Consider the following 20,184-nt stretch of genomic DNA (forward strand, 5'->3'; position numbering starts at 1 on the left):
TGGGCATGAGCCCTAATAGTAGCTTTCTCTGCTCTCTGTGCTCCTGATCTCCTCCACCATCCCCTGCACTGTCATAGATGTGAATGTACATCCACAACAGGGGAGGAGCTCGTAGTTTACTCTGACTGACAGAATTTGCTATGATTTCAGTCCTCCAGTCTGCAGCGCCTTGGAAAATAATACAAGCATAGAAACCAACCAATCAGAAATTTTTAATGAAAGCCAAGTACAAAAAGTCTCCATTTCCAAAAACACATTGATTCAAAGAAAAAAAAAAGATTGCAGAGGCGTGCAAAGCTTTAAGGGATTAATTTCATACTGACAACATTTCTCCCTCTAACGTCACAACATGTACACAGCCTGATGGGAGTTATAGTTTTGCAACAGCTGGAGAGCCTCAGGTTGGAGACCATTGATATACGCCTTGCCAATAGCAGAAGGATGCATCTCTTATGTGATGGTAACATTTTTATTTTTACTTTCTCATCAGACTTGGTTCAGTTATGTCCTTGTGGTTCAGAATCAGGCGCAAAGATTGGCAGCCGCCAGGAAGATAGCACAGGATGTGCCCTGGTGCATGCCTCTTTAATTTACAGCAGGCGGAGTACATTTTGGATTGCTGCACATAGCAGAGGTGTATGTGTTTAATTTATAGAGGTGAATGAGTTTGTAAATGTATTCACTATCTTCAGAATGAATAAATCATTATAAATGACACCCTTATTTACATATGCTGGTGTTATAGTTGATACATCCACACATTAGAGTCATATTATCAATGGTGCAATAGAGCTCAAGCTTCAAACGCCACAGCTGCAGGGATCTCAAGCCACACTTCCAGGAGGAATAACCAAGGAACGGCACAGTGCAGCGGTCTAAGAAAAGATGCTCCAGTGCTGTTGTTTCATTGAAAATACAAGTATTTGAAAGGAATCTATCCGCTGGAACATGCAATCCTAACTGCAGGCATCATGTCATAGAGCAGGAGGAGCTGAACAGATTGATATATAGTTTTATGGGGAAAGATTCAGTAGAACTTGTGTTTTATTCATTTATATCTCTGCACATCCTGAGCTGAACAGTCCAATGGGCGGAGCTATCAGTGATTGACAGCTATCTGTTTATGTCTGTACATACATGGAGGGCTGGAAAACATTTTTGAATTGAGAGATTCCCATTTTATGCTGTGCCCAGGGAGCAATTGCCACAGAGTGCCTAATCTACTTTTCTGCTGCTTTGTAAAAGCCCATTTACACGTAACGATTATCGTTCAAAATGCGCTCAAATGAAAATGACCAATAATTGTTACATGTAAACACGGTTATTGTGCTTTTTTTGTTTAAACCATGATGTTTTCAAGGTGAACTGAAAATCCATTGTTCAGCTACTGAGAGGCAAAGCAAACAGATTTACATCTCATTTGACAGCATGCAGTTATCTCCAGGGGAGCCCGCAGATAACATTGTAATCTGCCATCAGCCAGGAGCAGAACAATGCAACTGTGTGCACAGCTGGGCATGTGATTAATCACATGCTGTGCTCTGCAAACAGCTCCTGGAGGCCCTGTTAGATGCAAATGAAGATGATAAAGTGTTAATGGACGTTAACACTTTATGCAAAAAGATAGCTAAATCTTTCAATCCTTTGAAAGATTATCTTTGCATGTAAATGGGCCTTAACCGAGATGTGTTTAAAGTGATTTGCATTCTATTCAGCATTTAATTGTATTCTATACCGTTAAGAAGGGACCTGAGTGTGGTGTCAGGTTGTGGCCTGAGTCTGGCCTGGGGTTATATTTGGCTGCAGTGATCTTGGTGAACAAACTTAGACCAACCAGCCTGAACAAGGGGCATTCGAACAGACCTGGTCCAGTGGGCTTGCAGTTGAGGAGCCACCTGCCACCAACTCCTCTACAGCTTCACTAATGAGAGACCACTGAATCCTACAGCGGATCGGAAATTACTGCTCCTATTCATCCCTATGAGACTTATATTTTGGCTCTCCAGGAAATGAAAAGATAAAATGACTTCCAGTCCACACAGCAGATGCAGTAGGGTTCAGCTAACCATGGCACGCGACACCTGGGACAATGAGGGACCGGACTAGCTTGCTCACCAATGAAGCTGCAGGTAAGTAGATTAACTGCCCTAGTAGGAGCTGTATGGCAACTGCAAACTGGGGAAATGAGGAAAAGATTCCTCCGAGTGGCTCTAATAGAAGAGACATGTCAGGAATGGAGACAGGTCGGCTTCAAAGCGTATCACAGTCACTTTAATTTTGCCATGTGTTACATAGCGGCTAGAAAATAACAGAATCCACAAGTAGCGGCAGATTATGTATTGTGAATAATCATCTCGTTTTCTTTGTTAATCTAAATACATTTTCTTCTCGTTTCCCTTTATTTTCTTTCCTACTTAAATGTTCTTCATGCAAAAGAGAAGAGAATTCAGAGCGCAGAATGAATATGAGATTGACCTTGCAGGACAAGAAAAGAGGAGCTGTCTAATTTTTGGCTGTTTTGACAAGATGCCGATGCCTTCCCCAGACAATAAATCTTGTTGCCAAGAGAGAAAGAAGTAATTAAAAAGCTGATTAAAATATAGCAATAAATATATGCGGTGCCAACGCGGTCTTTGTTTTCAAGGGAAGATGAGTAAAAGAATAAACAACAAAACTAGAAAAGATTAATCAGCTACATCTGACGGAAGGAAAGAAACCTCAAGATCCACTAGAGACTATGGACATTGAACAGGTCCTGTGTAGAGATGAGCGAGTATACTCGCTAAGGCACATTACTCGAGCGAGTAGTGCCTTAGCCGAGTATCTCCCCGCTCGTCTCTAAAGATTCGGCTGTAGGCGGTGGGCGGGGAGCGGCGGGGGAGAGCAGGGAGGAACGGAGGGGAGATCTCTCTCTCCCTCTCTTCCCCCAGCAACTCACCTGTCACCCGCGCCGGCCCCCGAATCTTTAGAGACGAGCGGGGAGATACTCAGCTAAGGCACTACTCGCTCGAGTAATGTGCCTTAGCGAGTATACCCGCTCATCTCTAGTCCTTTGCTTTTAAAGGGGATGTCCATAAGACCGTTGATCCGGCTTCTCTAACCTTTAGAAATTAGCTGTGGCGGCCACTGCAGGAGAAGTGTAGTATACAACAGATCCTCCCGGGGTGTTGAGCTTCTTCTTCCTCCCCATGAAAAGTTAAGGTGTAATCTATTGATTACAAGGAATAATTACCCTCCTTATGTTTATTCTAAACATTTTAGAAGTCACTGTATATTTGAGTACTATACAACCACAAGACCACAGGCCACGTACATTCATACAGGTCACAAAACTCAGTGGTGACTTCCAATATTATTAAAAGGGTTTTCCAACCCTTAAACCTTTGCAATCCAATTTTGGATTCAGTGTTTCCTAGTGAGTTTTCTTTCTGTGCCATTATACAATAGCGCCATCTGCTGGCTAGAGCCAGTACTGGGGTATGGGACATGCCGGAGAGGCCCCTGACGAGAGAGTGACCAGTAATCTACAGTAAGAATACCCTGCCGGACGTCTTCCGACATCGGAGCTATACAGCCTTCAATCAGAATGTCTTTAGACGTCAGAGAGTGGATTGGAAAGGGTTAAAAAAGTTGCACTAGTGCGGAGAAAGGCCTAAAAAAATAAAATAGGCATCACTCAACCTTACACTGTCTCTCTGGTTCAAGCTTTTGACCTGGTCCCATCCCTCTGGTCCCCACTCACATGAATGTTGAGGCCAGCAATTGGCTGTAGAAGTAATGTGAGTGATGAATGTGACATCATCGCTTCCTAATTAAAGGGGTTGTCCTGCAAAAGCAAGTGGGGGTATACACTTCTGTATGGCCATATTAATGCACTTTGTAATATACATCGTGCATTAATTATGAGCCATACAGAAGTTATTCACTTACCTGCTCCGTTGCTAGCGTCCCCGTCTCGATGGTGCCGTCTAATTTCAGCGTCTAATCACCCGATTAGACGCGCTTGCGCAGTCCGGTCTTCTCCCTTCTGAATGGGGCCGCTCGTGCTGGAGAGCTGCTCCTCTTAGCTCCGCCCCGTCACGTGTGCCGATTCCAGCCAATCAGGAGGCTGGAATCGGCAATGGAACGCACAGAGCCCACGGTGCACCATGGGAGAAGACCTGCGGTCCACCGTGGGTGAAGATCCCGGCGGCCATCTTCGCAAGGTAAGTAAGAAGTCACCGGAGCGCGGGGATTCGGGTAAGTACTATCCGTTTTTTTTTTTTTTAAACCCCTGCATCGGGTTTGTCTCGCGCCGAACGGGGGGGCTATTGAAAAAAAAAAAAAAACGTTTCGGTGCGGGACAACCCCTTTAAGCAAGGAATACGGCGGAGGGGATCAGATTGATATTGATGGGCTGGAAGCACAGTGAAGGATCAGTAATGACTATTTTTTTTTAATTTTACTCCCTATCCTGCAATGGGAAACAGAGAAAACACTAGGGGTCTGATACAATGAAACAGCCATAGTCATCATAAAGATGAGGAGTGTTGAATATTCCAAACAGCGAGTATCTGTATTGAATACCAGCAAGTAACGTGTTTTGAGGTCAAGACCTCTTCATCAGACAGCTGGACGCAATGACTGTAAGATGAACAGATCTCAGCCTTGAAATGGGTTACTTGCTGGTGTTTAGCAAACATACTTACTGTTCAGATTATTCGACACTCATCTTTACAACATTACCGCTGTTTGGTTGCACCAGTCGCCATTGTGTTTTCTGTTTTCCACTACATACGTTGATGCTAATACGACATTTGATCTACCAGTGGTAGCAAGCTACGTACAATTGTGTCTTTCCATCAAAGCCATGACACTTCCAAGACTTGCCCTTCGACTTCTGATCTCCTGTTTCACTCTGGCCCTTTTTCTTTCTTCATCTACTACACCCAATCCATATCATACAACAACTTTTTTCTAACCCCTTCTCACCCCAGGACATAAGTTTACATCCCGGGTGGAAAGAGGTTCCTGCATATAGAAGTAAACTAACAGCCGGCCTCCTGTTGCAATTGCTGGGATTGGTGAGAACATCGATCCTTCACAGAAGGAATGTAATGGTAGACAGCCGATGGGCTACTATGGCAAATGGATGCCAGGCAATGGAGTCCGGGTCCACCATGGCCTGTAATCACTATGAATAGCAATAATACATTGCAGTGCAGGGATTGCTGGTTCAAGTCCCCTACAGGGACATGAAAAACTTTTTTGCACACTTTTGTCTCTTTTAAAAAAAAAAAAAAAAAATTCCTATATTTGGGATCGTCACATAAATGGAACACAATTTCCGTCTTGCACGACAAACACTATAAAGAAAAAATTTAAGATGGAGCCAATTTTAATTTTGCCTCTGAAAAAACACAAAAAACCCATATATACCCCAAATTGGAATCAATAAAGACTACAGCTCGCCTTTGTGCTCGCTCTACAATCCAAACCTGCAGGTAAGTACTCCATGCGCAGTGTGCATTGCCGCTTAGGGCCCCGTATTTTGACGGATGCAGTAATCATTTTCGCATAATTTTTTTAAGCTTTCAAGCTCAATGGAAATAAACTAAATATTTATATGGCAGATTCCGGGCATTACTTTCTAATTATCTGACATTGAAATCCAATAAAAAGCTAATGGTGACCGCATCCTGGGATTAGCTTCTAAAATAGCAGCTCTTTCTGGCAGGATTTACTCAAAGATTCAGTTATAACAGCTGACTATTCATCCAGTGATATGAGGGGGTCACACAAAGCACAAGATTGTGCTGCTTGGACCCAAAAAGTTTGTGGACCCTTCTACAAATATTGGTCACGTACATGCATGCTTGTAATAAGTAAGCCTGGGATCGCACATCATTAATCTCTACGCCAAGACTCTCCATCCCCGGACTCCATTTGAAGAGTTGACCCGAGAATGGAACCAGTTTTTAGTCTCCAATTGACCAGTTTTATGCATTTCTGTCTTTTTTGGAGGAATGAATAGCGTAGTCGACGGTGTACAAAGACTTACTTGAGATTGATGGAGGTCTGAGAGGTTAGATGACAGGTGATGATAATGATGTAATCATGGTTCCATGTACCTTCTATATCCATATAGTTATTTAGAATATTCCCAGGCAGATATCTAAACCAGTATCATCTGCTTGTAAGAAATTGCTTCTAGCAAAGTTTCCTTCTTCAAAGACGCTCACATTTCTTATAATAATTGGCCAGCTTCCTGTGGTTAAGCAGCGCTCATCGCTCATCGTTTATTTCTACAGTCACCGTGAACGCGGCTTTAATTTCTTTTGAGTGTATTTTAAGTATAGCGAGCCATAAAAATCTCACATAAAACTGCTGTGGGTTCGGGATGATGCAGATAATCTGACAAACACTTTCCCCGGTTTGTGAGTGTCACACGGTCCTGTGTTGTGTACATAATAGCTCCAGGGCACATACTGCAAAAGTGTGGGAACTTTCCCAAGTCTCGCCCTGAAAAGGAGCAGACTGATCTGGGAAAGTCAGACCAAGAATAAATAAGTGAAAACAGCCAAATTTCTGGGCATTCTGGACACAATTATTTCATGGTCGCTGAATGATCAAAGGGATTTTTGTCAGTTTACTGAAGAGAATGAAGTGTATTAGGTATATTAGATAAGAAAAAACTCTACAAAAGTAGACGAGCCCTCAGTGTGACCAATCGGATGTGTTATTGTTGTGGCTTGAACAATCAGTTAAGTTTACAATACAGATGAAGAAAGGCCTAAGAGAGCGGCCTAAACCGCAAACATCATAGTCAATCAATGCTTATCTGTATGAAGCTGTATGGGCAGGTCAAGGACCTTAACTGTGGCAGGACCAGTATGGGCAAAGTCAACTAGGTTAAGAGAAGCGAGACCTAATGTAATTATTTCTGTAAATGCTAAATGGCTTTTTTTATGAAGCATTGCACTATAGTGGTGAATTGAAACCTATTTTTTAATGAAGGCTTCCCTTTAACCCTTTGCATTCCAATTTTGGATTCAGGGTTTCCTAGGGAGCTTTCTCTTTCTGCCATTATACAATGGCGCCATCTGCTGGCTAGAGCCAGTACTGCGGTATGGGACATGCTGGAGAGGCCCCCGACAACAGAGCAGCCAGTAATCCACAGTAAGAATACCCTGCCGGATGTCTTCCGACATCGAAGCTGTACAGCCTTCAATCAGAATGTCTTTAGACGTCAGGCAGTGGATTGGAAAGGGTTAAGAGTGTCAGGACCTATATGAGCAGGTCAACCAGGTTAAGAGTGGGAGGACCTGTATGGGCATGTCAACCAGGTGTAGACTGTCAGGACCATTGTGCAAGTCAATTAAGTTAAGAGTGTCAATGTTTGTATGGGCAGGTCAACCAGGTGAAGAGTAGCAAAACCTGTATGGGTAGGTCACTTAGTTTAAGAGTTAGAGGTCAACCAGGTTAAGGCTGTCAAGACTTTTATGAGCAGGTCAACCAGGACATTTATGAGCAGGTCAGTCAGGGTTGGTAGGGAAGGTCAACTAGGTGAAACATGTCAATCATCTCAGAATAGTTGAAATTTGTGTAGAAATTTGATGCTGATGTTATTTGTGGTTATTGTCAATTTAACAAAAGAAATAATAAGACATATTTGAGACGACGTATAAAACAGCATTCTGGGCAAACCTGAGAGGCATGGCTTGAATATACTGTGTGATATTAGAAGTCAAGTTCCCGCTCTGAAGGGTTGATGATGTAGTGCGGAAGCTAGCATGGTTGCGCAGAGTACGTGTGTCGCGGAAGGAGGTAAATCCGTGTGCTCCTATGGAGTGTGCCGAACACAGCAGTAGGAGCGGGTGAGAGGAGACAAAGTCAGTATTGTGGAGTCTGCCCTTAAGAGTGCTGACCGTTACCGAGTACTTGCCAAGTCCACCGGAAGTGTTAGATACCTAGGGAGTAGGGGATGCCGAGAGAGTGAATGATGAGTAAACTGACTGGAGTAAGCACTGAGCCAGTAAACCCAGTCTGTGTTTTCCACCAATCAGTGTCACGAGCTTTCTTCAGTAAAAAGAACTGAGCAACATGTGACTTTACATGTTTTCTATTGCACCACCTCGTTTGACCCTACTAGACATCAGCCATGACTGGTACAATTTTGTTAAAGCTATACCACCTCCAAGTAATTTGCACTGGCTTGATGTTGCAGCTATGGCCAGTCCAGAACCCTCTAATCCATCCACTGAGCCTGCCCTCGGCTTATACATCCATGAAGATTTGAAGACTGGGTCTTTTTCTGGCAATATTTAATGTTCTACATCTGAAAGCCCATTTAGACCCAATGATTCTCGCTCAAAAATCGCTCAAAGCCATCTTTCGAGCAAGAATCATTGGGTCTAACTGCATGGACATCATGCAGTTTTTGTTAACAAGTTGTTCATCATTCTCTTTCAGCATGAGCCTTATCAGTGCGGCATACTAAGTTCTCAGCAGGATACCACTGATACTATTGTTTCAGCTGGTATCCTGCTTGGAGAACACAGCCGGAGTATGAAGAAGACAGCAGAATTCAGTGAATGGCTGAGCACTGCCTGTGATTGGCTGAGCACTGTGATCAATCACAGGCAGTGCCCAGCTGTCATTCATTGAATGGCTGGGTGCTGCCTGTAATTGGCTGAGCGCTCAGCCGATCAGATACAGCTCTTTCAGCAGGCGGGGATTTTAAATCCTCGCCTGATGAAAGAACTTCAGAGCAGTGCAGGGAGAAGACGCGGCTACATGTGGCTGAGTCCCGGCAGCGGTGGAGAGGTGAGTGTATATATATATATATATTTTTTTTTTTTATACATGCTATGGATGATTTTCAGGTAAGGACTTATATTTAAAACTCTTCCCGAAAAATCACTGCGGGGTTGCCTGTGTTCTGCATACCTGCTTGGATACCAGCTGAGCGCTCCGAGAAGACAACAGCTGTATGCAGAAGATAGCGGTCCGGCTTGTCTTCTGCATACAGCGTGAGCCTTCATCTACACACTTATGCAAAGTGAGCGCTCAAAACTGTCACTCAAACTGCTGTTTGAGCTAATTCTGAGGGATCATTTTGTCGTGTAAATGCACACAACGATTATGGCTCAAAAAATGTCTTTTGAGCAACTTTTCAGTGATAATCGTTGTGTCTAAATTAGGCATAATTCTAATGGGGCATAATTTGGTACAGGGTGAAGACATTTCTGCCAAAAGTCCTGTTTTACATCAGACTTTCTCATGGACTGGACCTCAAAAGTGACATGGTTTGAGCAATTTTCATAAATGTATGGAGTGTCCCAGAACCAAAGTCCCGGTTACACCCCAGTGCAAAGTTGTCATGTGGTTGCATAAAGCATATTTGTCTGATATTTGCAAAACCTTGCATAAGCTCAGACTATGCAGAGATCATAAAATCATAGAATAGTAGAGTTGGAAGGGACCTCCAGGGTCATCGGGTCCAACCCTCTGCTCAATGCAGGATTCACTAATTTTCCCTCACCATCTCTCGGCGTATAGATAGCCTGCATTCTTTTATTTCCCCAATAGCACAGGGAAGATCAGTTGATGTTCCATCTACTTTCTGAGAAAAAACAGATACAAAATAGGAATTTAAAAGTTCAGCCTTCTCAACATCATTCTTAACCAATTCACCATTTTCATCTTGTAAGCATCCAATAGCATCTTTGACTTTTCTTTTGCCTTTGACATACCCCCAAAATTATTTTTTATTGCTTTTGGACTCTGTTGCAAGCCCCAATTCATTATTAGCTTTAGCTCTTTTGACAGTTGTCCTACAGTTTCTGCAGACCGCATTATATTCTTCTATAGATATTCCCCCCTCTTTTCATTTGCTAAAAATATATATATTTTATTTTTAATATGTGTGCAAGTGCTGTGTTCATCCATCCTGGTTTCTTTAAATGCTTTCCATTCTTCCTTCTTTTAGGGATTGTTAATAGAGATGAGCGAGCATACTCGCTAAGGGCAATTACTCGAGCGAGCATTGTCCTTAGCGAGTACCTGGCCGCTCGAAATAATAGATTCAGCTGCCGGCGCGGGTGAGCAGGAGGGAGCGGGGGGAGAGAGGAAGAGAGAGATCTCCTCTCTGTTCCTCCCCGCTCTCCCCCGCCGGCACCCGAATCTTTTCTAACAATCGGGCAGGTACTCGCTAAGGGCAATGTTTGCTCGAGTGATTGCCCTTAATGAGTATGCTCGCTCATCTCTAATTGTTAATGATTGTGCTTTAAGAATCTCATTCCGCAATATCTCCCAACCTTCTTGGACATTTCTGTCCTTAAGAACATCCAGCCATTGGATTCTTCCTACCTTCTTTCTGAGTTCATTGAAATCTGCCTTTCTGAAATCCAACCTTGAGGTCTGAGTTTTCTCAGGTCTTCCTCCCCTTTTTATCAAAAATTCAAGAAAAGCATGATCACTGCCTCCTAAGGTCCAGCCACCCTTACTTCTTCAACCATTTTCTCCCTGTTGGTAAGAATTAGGTCAAAGATAGCAGAACCTCTTGTTTACTCTTCTACCTATATGAAGATAAAGTTCTCAACAAGAGCAGATAATAATTTGTTGGATCCGTTACTTTTACCTGAGAGAGATTCCCAACAAATGTTCAGATAGTTAAAATCTCCAATAATCATTATGTCATGCTTTTTTGAGAGCTTGGCCATCTGATGTAGAAAGAATTCCTCCATGTCTTCTGCTTGTCCAGGTGGCCTATAGTAAATGTCTAGAATGGTGTCCTTTATGTTGTTCTCTTCTTATATTCTTACCCAAACAGTTTCTACAGAACTACCATGCTCTGAAGCTTGAATCTCTGTGGGGATAAATGTTTTCCAAACATACAACACAACACCTCCTCCCCTTTTATTAGGTCTGTTTCTTATAAATAAGTTGTATCCTTCAAGCCTTGTATTCCAATCATGGGTATCATTCCACCATGTTTCCGTGATGCCTATGACGTCATATTTCTCTTCCTGAGCTCCAATTCTCCTTGTTTGTTTCCCATCCTCTGTACATTTGTATAAAAACATGGTTTTTTTGTGATCGGTGTCTCTTGCTCCTCTACTTGCCTTCTGAATTTTTTGTCTTTGTTCTTTCTTTCCACTTCTAATAGCGAGGTTCTCAAATGTCTCAATTAGCTGCATATTTTTACCTGGCCTTTCACTTCCCTTCCCATATTGTTTTAGTTTAAAGCTCTCCTAATGAGTGAAGCAAATCACCCACCAAATATATGCTTACCTCTTTTGTAAGGTGCAACCTGTCTATAGCAAGCAGTCCATCATGTAGGTAATTCACTCCATGGTCTAGGAATCCAAATCTTTGCTGACAGCACCATTGACGTAGCCAGTTGTTCACCTCTAGAATCCTGTTCCATCTTCTTATTCCGTGGCCATCCACTGGGGGGATGGATGAGAAGACCACCTGTGCTCCTAGTTCCTTCACCTTCTTTCCAAGGTCTTCAAAGTCTCTACAGATAGTTGCAAGGTCCTTTTTTGCAGTGTCATTTGTCCCTACATGTATTAGTAGGAATGGGTGGTGTTCTGTAGGATTGAAGATTCTTGACAGCCTATCAGACACATCTTTGATGGGGGAGGAATAAGTAAGCTTAGATTTATTTTAAATGATAGATCCCCTTTAATCTAAATTGGACTGTGCATGTTAATAACTGAATCAATAACTGACAAAACTTGACAAAACTATGGTGTGCAGCCCGGGACCCTCAGCTTAGTGAAGCCTCTCTGCTACGTGATATACGAACTACAGCCCCCTGCTAGCCTGCTGTATTAAGCCCCGGTGCACAACATATTTATATGTCCAGGGTGTTTTGAGGTGTTCCTCGGCAGTGTAGGGGTGAGATTGAAATGCTTGTAGTTATGGTGAAGACGGGCAAAGCCGCACTAAGAGGGTACAGCTTATAGTGCTTGGTTTCCTTTAGCAGACAGAGCAGTGGGGCAGGGCTTGTGCTATAGCCAGTTGCCTTACAGCCATAGACAAATCAGATCTGTAGTTTATAAGAAGTGGGGTAAAACCTGAAAAGCTTAAAATAATTCTTTCTATACAGTATTTCTCTTAGTCTTGACTGCATTTCTTTCAGTCAGAAACAATTGTTTTGGTACCATAGATGTGGTACTTCTGGCTGACAATCAGAGGACTTTTTAGGTTCATGACAGCTTTATGCTTAGTGTAATCAATTTATTAAACTGGATGGAACAGTCTCAGTATATGTGACCACTGCAATCAGTGAAAGTTTATAAACACTTGCTAATGAGGTCTCGCTATGGATTACCTGCTGGTCTTGAAATTGACAAGATAAAGAGGCACTACAGCTAGATTTGACAGTTTATAATAATAGCAGCCAAATTTATTCACACACCACCAAGAGTCGGACTTACATTTCAGGCGATATTGCACTGGACAGTGTTGATCCAGGGATTATCCGACTGCCACTGTGGAGTTAGAAAGTAATTTTTTCCCCCAGGGTGGGGTAAATTGGCCTCTGCCTCGTTGAGTTTTTTTTGCCTTCCTCTGGATCAACATGGGGCGAATGGGGGCAGAAACAGGCTGCACTGGATGGACAATGTCTTTTTTCAGCCTAGCATACTATGTTACTATGTATAGCACTGCAAGGCACTGGCAAACTGCACCTTATGTCTTTATAATTGCATAAGAAAAATAAAGCTCTGACAGAGTGTTGAATCTCCTGCCTGTTATCATGAAGTTAAGGAGGTCGTGTTGTAACTAGAGATGAGCAAACGTACTCGGTAAGGCCGATTTCGCAATCGAGCACCGCGATTTTCGAGTACTTCACTACTCGGGTGAAAAGATTCGGGGGGCGCCGTGGGTGAGCGGGGGGTTGCAAAGGGGAATGGGGGGGAGAGGGAGAGAGAGAGAGCTCCCCCCCTCAGATCAGAGGGGCCAGCTGCATAGCTTTGCAGCCATGACCCCATTGACTGTGTCACAGCTTTTCTTTCTATTCCTGCTTTTCACTCCCTCATATGGAGCCCCATTAGATTCAGCTCCCAGCAATTTGAATCTGCCAAGTGGGTGGTCTCACTGTTAATAAAATCTGGCATAATCCATTGACAGGGAGTGGAGGTGATGACCCACTTGACAGACTCAAAGTGCCAGGAGCCCAATCTGACTAGACTCAATATGGTGAAAGGGGTTAAGTTGGTAAAAGGGAAAAGCTGCAACAGGGTCAGAGGGTCTGCGGATGCAAAGCTATGCAGCCGGCTCTGCTAACCTGAAGATATGACGGGCCTTCTTTAAATATTAATATTCTGTCTGCCTGCAGCCACCACTAGGAGGGACTTACTACATATGGATTTATATAGTTCCCAGCTTTCCTTAGGGTTGACAGTTTCAGAATTTGTTGGCAATAACCCTGTTAAAAAAAAAAACTATAACTAGCCACTTGTAAACCTAAAATGACTAATAAGTGCAGGTGTTGTCCTACTTCCAGCTGATTAGCCACAGGAAGCAGACATCTACTTGCGCAGTGACCTTGGTTGGTGTTGCAGACTGAGTCCTGTGAAGTGAATGGGATTCAGCCCAAGCCACAGTTAGGTGACCGCTGGCCCATAGGGAGAGTAAAGGTCCGGTCACACTGATAGAATAGATAAAGAAGAGGGAGTAAGTAGTACAATGTAGTTAGGGTTGTTTTCAGCATCCGGCTTCCTGTGTGGCGATTGTCAGATACAGAAGCTCCTAGTCCTTCTCACCCTCTTCTATCTCCTCACCTGTATTGGAGTGTGGTACATCCTGCTGTGGAATCCTGCATCTGCTACCAGCTACAGGGGCCCCTGCATCGGGACTCTTCATCCTGCTGACGTCTGAGGTATCGTGCATGGGATTCCATGCACACCTGTATATGCATATTCCCGGATAGGCACCATTTAACCAGGACTCTTTGGGATTACTTATTAAGTACTTTATCATTTATTGTAACATATGTATCTATAACTACTGTTTTTTGTTTTTTTTTATAAATTCTTTATTTTCACTTTTCACTTTTTAAATACAGAACATGTGCAATATTATTCTGAGACTTTAAACACATACAATAACTATTCTGCAGGGCCACATGGCTACTAAATATATCACTACTCCTCCTCCAACACTGAGACACTGTCTTAAGGACCCTTCCTTAAAGTCATATGACCCTTGTCCTGCTTGGATAGATTTAGAACTATTCCCAGACTATCATAAAAGAACATCATAAAAGAGAGAAAGAGAAAAATGAAACTACGACGTAAAACAAGCAACAAAACAGACAAACGGGGGGGGGGGGGGGGGGGGACGACACGTATGGGGGTGGTAGGGAGGGGGCATGCGGGGGGGGGGGGGGAGTTGAAGACCTCTAGTGTCCGGGGTCCAAAAGCCTCTGATATTCCGGCGAGTTTTGGTACTCCAGCCAGTGGTACCAGGTCTTTAAGAATTTTCCTTGGGTGCCTTTGAGTGCTGTCGTGAGGTCCTCCATCTCCTTTATCCCCTGAATTAGGTTGAGCCACATCGGGATCGAAGGTGGTGTTGTCTGACGCCAGAGTTTTGGTATACAGGCCCGGGCTGCATTGACTCTATAACTACTGTTTTATAAAGTAAGATATCCTTTACGGTTATCTCTGTATAATCATTTATATTGAATAGGTTGGATTCACAGATATATGCCTGTTCATATAAATGCATAGGTAATTCTCAGGAAGAGACCCTTGTTAGTCTAAGGCTCCTTCCTGAGTGGAGGCACTGACTAGAGAAAGCTCACTATTACACCCATTCTTCCAATTAGCGAAGGTGCCAGGTCTCCATATGCCATACGGATTAGCGCCAGGGCCTGTTGGGAAGGGTCACTATATATACCCTCCCCCAAACAGGGTTACACTGGTTTAATGAAATCTCTGTTATACTCATCGTATAAGTTTTTCTTTAAAGCTATGTAGCATATGTAAGTAAAGCTATGTACCATATGTGGCTCCACGCATAATATAAACACAACTTCACTGATTCATTAATTCTCAGGCTAACAGGATTTTTCAGTCATTCAATGGTCCATTCATAAACATTGTTAACATGTTTTACATTAGAGATCTTGACCCTTGAGAAGAAATCGAACATTAAAAGACGGGGGGGGGGGGGGGGGTGATGGAAAAAATGAAGAAAATTTTTCCAGGAAAATGTATTTGAAATTAATATTTGGTAATGGCACATAGATAATTATAATGTATATTACATACCTCAGAAGCAGAAATGTTGCATATCCACAAATACCTATTATTTCACTTTCTGTATTGAACTCTACTAGCCTCTGTTCACATCAGCTTTGGAGTTCACATTTTTCTGCTCCATTTTGGGAACAGGAATGGATTAAGCTGCAATATTGGGCACGGCAACTAGTAGAAGTAAGGAGCTATGCCTGGTAAACAATGCTCCCTGGATAGGCCATCAATTCTGTAGTAATGAAGTACAGCACCAAAAATATTTGGTTAGCAAAGTTTTGACATTTTCAGGAGAAATCATGATGGCAGTCTGGGCTGGATGGAAAACAACTTTCATAGGACATCACCTGTAAGTCACTGGATGTAATTGTTGTGTATTCTGCCTGTATCTGCATCTAATCAGTACTGTATTGTTTTGTATAATCTTCAGTGTGTATAATCATCAGGTCCTTCTATCTGTCTGTCCAATATATAGTCCCTGTAAGGTAGTATTATAGCTTATATTGTAGCTTATATAATAGTAGCAGCATACACCCCTCCCTGTCTGACAAAACAAGTGTATGCATGTTCTTGAATCTTTGATTAAGGGTTTCTCTGCTTCACTTGTATTTTTCTTCTTGTGTTGACTGTGTGGCTTTTATATTTTTGGCTGCACCTTTAATTGACTGCAACTTAGGTGCTGGGTGAAAGTCTCATCCCATTAATTTCAATAGGCGACGCGCACTTTTAGGTTATGCGACTTAATACTTTATCATAAATAGAAACTGAGGATAAAAGAAGGAGATTCGCATCAAAGGTTTGTGAAAATTGTGTAAACTTTAGTATTGTATGACCATCGTCAGCGTGTAGTCCTAGCCTAACAGAAAAAAAATATGGCAAGACTGGAGGCCTGCTGAATAGAGATGAGCGAGCACGCTCGTTTAAGGCTGATGCTCGAGTGAGCATCGGTTTTTTTCGAGTAACTGAGCACCATGCGGGAAGGGGAGGGGGGGCGGCGGGGGGGGGGGGAAGAGTGAGCTCTCTCTCTCCCCCCGTTCCCCCCCCCCCCCCGCCGCCCTCCTGCATGGTGCTCGGATGAGTAATCAGTTACTCGAAAAGACCGATTCTCGCTCGAGCATCAGCCTTAAACGAGCGTGCTCGCTCATCTCTACTGCTGCCCCTTAAAGATAAGAATGGTTTCCCTCTTTCGTTTTATAATCTTATTTTACAATGAAATATAAATAAAAAATGCTTGGGCTTTTTGTTGTTTATTGCTGGAATGTTTGGCAGCAGTCACATATATTTCCCTTTTCTTTGCTGAAGGCGCGAGATACATCAGGCTAATGCGACACATACATTCTACCTGGTATGCGTAAATAAGGGTTCTCTATGTGAAGTGTCAGCAGGTCACCGTAAAAGTGGATTCCACTGGTATAAACAATGAAGCCGATCTGTCAGCTCTCATAATATTTTCTAGGTAATGTCACTTTTTGCCCTCATGCTTCTTCAAGTTGTCTGTTGGGCTTCTAACACACATGAGAGATTTTCAGTATTTTCAAAATGAAATACTTATTCAAACAGTAATATGTGGTCCGGCCAATCAGAATGTTTTTGAGAGTGGAAAATAACCAAATATGATACATACTATTAGTATAAAAGCATTATAAAACCAACTATTAGTCACTTATTCTGCCTCAGTCCTGTGATGTAAAAGATTCTTTCTTAAAGTATAACTGCTTTCTAGAAACTTTTGACATGTCATGGGGATATGTCAGGAGTTTCGATCGCTCAGGGACTGGCTGTTGAGACCCCCACCAATTGCTACAAGGAGCCAGCTGAAACGGTCATCCGAACTCTGTCACTGTTCGCTAGCTGAAGATGGACCCATACCCTTTCTATTGAGTCTGTCTTCAGCTAACTGGACCCCTAGTGGTCAAAACGTTGTTATTCACCAGGCCAGGCAACTTTCTTCCATAGCTCTGTAGTCCAGTTCTGAGACTCACATGTCCACTTGCCTATTGTGGGGTGTGGATAGTGTTGCTCATCTTGATTGGCCGGGCGATACTATTGTCATGATGTTTGCAAAACTGAATCGGGTTAGCAAGAGCACCTTGGTGATGTCACCAAATGTGTCCTCCATCTTGCGAATGGGCAGCAGTTTCACTGGACGCATGCATTACATGACCGAGCCATATAAAACTTAGACACAGTGTAATCAGCAGCCTTTTTACAGTTAGGCACTGGATAGAGAAGCTGCATCACCTTTATATGCCTATATAACATGTGGTCTGTTGTTAGGGCCAGATATTCTATAGAGGATATATTGCTGCCTGTGTGAAGGCTTGCATATAGGGGATACATTAGAGGGAACAGTGAAAGTATCTACATCATGTTTATATGACCATATAACATGTGGTCTGTTGTTAGGGGCAGATATTCTTTAGAGGATACAGGACAGACAAGCTGCGTCATGTTATAACATGTGGGGCCAGATAACATGTTAGGGTCAGATATTCTATAGAGGATATATTGCAGCTTGTGTGAAAGCTTGCATACAGGGGTTAAATTAGAGGGAACAGTGAAAGAAGCTGCATCATGTTTATATGACCATATAACACGTGATCTGTTGTTAATAGGGCCAGATATTCTACTGAGGATATATTACTGCTGGCTGTGAAAGTATACCAGCAGAGAACTTAAACGGGGTTGTATTGGAGGGAGCACAGAAAGTTGCTGCATCACATTAATATGCCAATATGAAACGTGGTCTGTACATTGGGAGACAGTATATTTCTGCTGCTGTTAATGCATATAGCAGCGAACAGGACAGACAAAATACACTTTGGCGTGGCGAATAAGGCAGTTCTCCGTTTGTGGCCTCAGACGCTGTTCACAGGTGCCAGTCCAGCCACTATGAATTATTTTCAGGCCTTACGCAGTGGGGTTTGAAGAGTTAATTACGCTGCGCCAAACAGGGACAGCTCACAAAGATACAAGCTATACTTTGTGACCTTCGTGCTGCCGGGGATTGCAGCTTATTTGGCGGTGCTTTTTTGTTAATCTATATATATAAAATTGAATGTATGTCTTTCTGTCTGTGTGTCTGTTTGTCCTTTATGCGCTACTACACCATTCATCCGATCGCCATGAAACTTTGGGAAGTTGTTGAGTACACTCCTGGGAAGATTATAGGCATGGTACATTTATGCTATGATAAATGGCGCGCGTGCGAGCGTCGTCGACAGTTACGCCCCCCCCCCACGTAGATTGTTCGATTTCCATCATTGCCACTAATTCTCTCACTTCCCGATATTGTAGAAACATGAAATTTGCGACGAGCATTGATTATGTCATAAATAGGAAAAACTAATGGGTCCTGACTCGACTATTCAATTTTAAGCGCCAAAGAATTAGCGTCCAAATTTTACGTACGGAATCTAATTTTCTCGCTTCCCAATGTCATAGAAACTTGAAATTTGGCACGGGCATTGATTATGTCATAAATAGGAAAAGCTAATGGGTCCCGACTCGATTATTCAATTCTAAGTGCCAAAGAATTAGCATCCAAATTTTACGTACGGAATGTAATTTTCTCACATAGAAACTTGAAATTTGGCACGGGCATTGAATATGTCATAAATAGAAAACGCTAATGGGTCCCAACTCGATTATTCAATTCCATGCGCCAAAGAATTAGCGTCCAAATTTTACGTACGGAATCTAATTTTCTCACTTTCCGGTGTCATAGAAACGTGAAATTTGGCACGAGCATTGAATATGTCATAAATAGGAAAAGCGAATCGGTCCCAACTCGATTATTCAATTCTATGCGCAAAAGAATTAGCATCCAAATTTTACGTACGGAATCGAATTCTCTCGCTTCCCAATGTGATAGAAACTCGAAATGTAGCACGAGCATTGATTATGTCATAAATAGGAAAAGTTAATGGGTCCCAACTCGATTATTCAATTCTATGCGCCAAAGAATTAGCGTCCAAATTTTACGTACGGAATGTAATTTTCTCGCTTCCCAATGTCATAGAAACTTGAAATTTGGGACGAGCATTGATTATGTCATAAATAGGAAAAGCTAATGGGTCCCAACTCGATTATTCAATTCTATGCGCCAAAGAATTAGCGTCCAAATTTTACGTACGAAATCTAATTTTCTCACATAGAAACTTGAAATTTGGCACGGGCATTGAATATGTCATAAATAGGAAACGCTAATTGGTCCCAACTTGATTATTCAATTCTATGCGCCAAAGAATTAGCGTCCAAATTTTACGTACAGAATGTAATTTTCTCACATAGAAACATGAAATTTGGCACGGGCATTGAATATGTCATAAATAGGAAACGCTAATGGGTCCCAACTCGATTATTCAATTCTATGCGCCAAAGAATTAGCGTCCAAATTTACGTACGGAATGTAATTTTCTCACATAGAAACATGACATTTGGCACGGCCATTGAATATGTCATAAATAGGAAACGCTAATGGGTCCCAACTCGATTATTCAATTCTATGCGCAAAAGAATTAGCGTCCAAATTTTACGTACGGAATCTAATTCTCTCACTTCCTGATATATATAAATGAATGTCTGTCTGTCTGTCTGTCCTTTATGCATTACTACACCATTCATCCAATTGCCATGAGACTTTGGGAAGTTGCTGAGTACACTCCTGGGAAGATTATAGGCATAGTACAACTATCCTACGATAGGTGGCGCACGTGCGAGCATCGTTGACAGTTATGCCCCCCCAGACAAAGATCGTTTGATTTCCATCTCAAGCACGAAAGCAAAAGGCATTACGAGCAACGGGATGAGTGTTCAACCAGAAAATGATGCATCCGCCGAACGTTTCGCACGACAATTGCTGGATATTGAGAATGCTGAGGTAAAATGAAAGCTGCGCTGTGATTGGTTGCTATTTCTTATACTGCTGAGGTAA

General features: G+C 42.5%; 2 protein-coding genes across 3 annotated transcripts in view; one reads left to right on the forward strand and one right to left on the reverse strand.

Moving 5' to 3' along the window:
* STPG4 (sperm-tail PG-rich repeat containing 4) overlaps positions 1 to 2,610 on the forward strand; it is a 142,236-nt gene extending 139,626 nt beyond the window's left edge. For both annotated transcript variants that reach the window (XM_066595535.1, XM_066595537.1), the window contains one exon: positions 2,437 to 2,610. In XM_066595535.1, coding sequence (XP_066451632.1) covers positions 2,437 to 2,580 — 144 coding nt within the window. In that variant the 3' untranslated portion in view covers positions 2,581 to 2,610. The remainder of the gene's footprint in view (positions 1 to 2,436) is intronic.
* The window catches only part of TTC7A (tetratricopeptide repeat domain 7A), a 436,415-nt gene that overhangs the window by 9,823 nt on the left and 406,408 nt on the right, over positions 1 to 20,184 (reverse strand). The gene's annotated exons all lie outside the window — the stretch shown is intronic.

The sequence above is a fragment of the Eleutherodactylus coqui genome, chromosome 3, assembly GCF_035609145.1.
Source record: "Eleutherodactylus coqui strain aEleCoq1 chromosome 3, aEleCoq1.hap1, whole genome shotgun sequence".
Classification (NCBI taxonomy): Eukaryota; Metazoa; Chordata; class Amphibia; order Anura; family Eleutherodactylidae; genus Eleutherodactylus; species Eleutherodactylus coqui.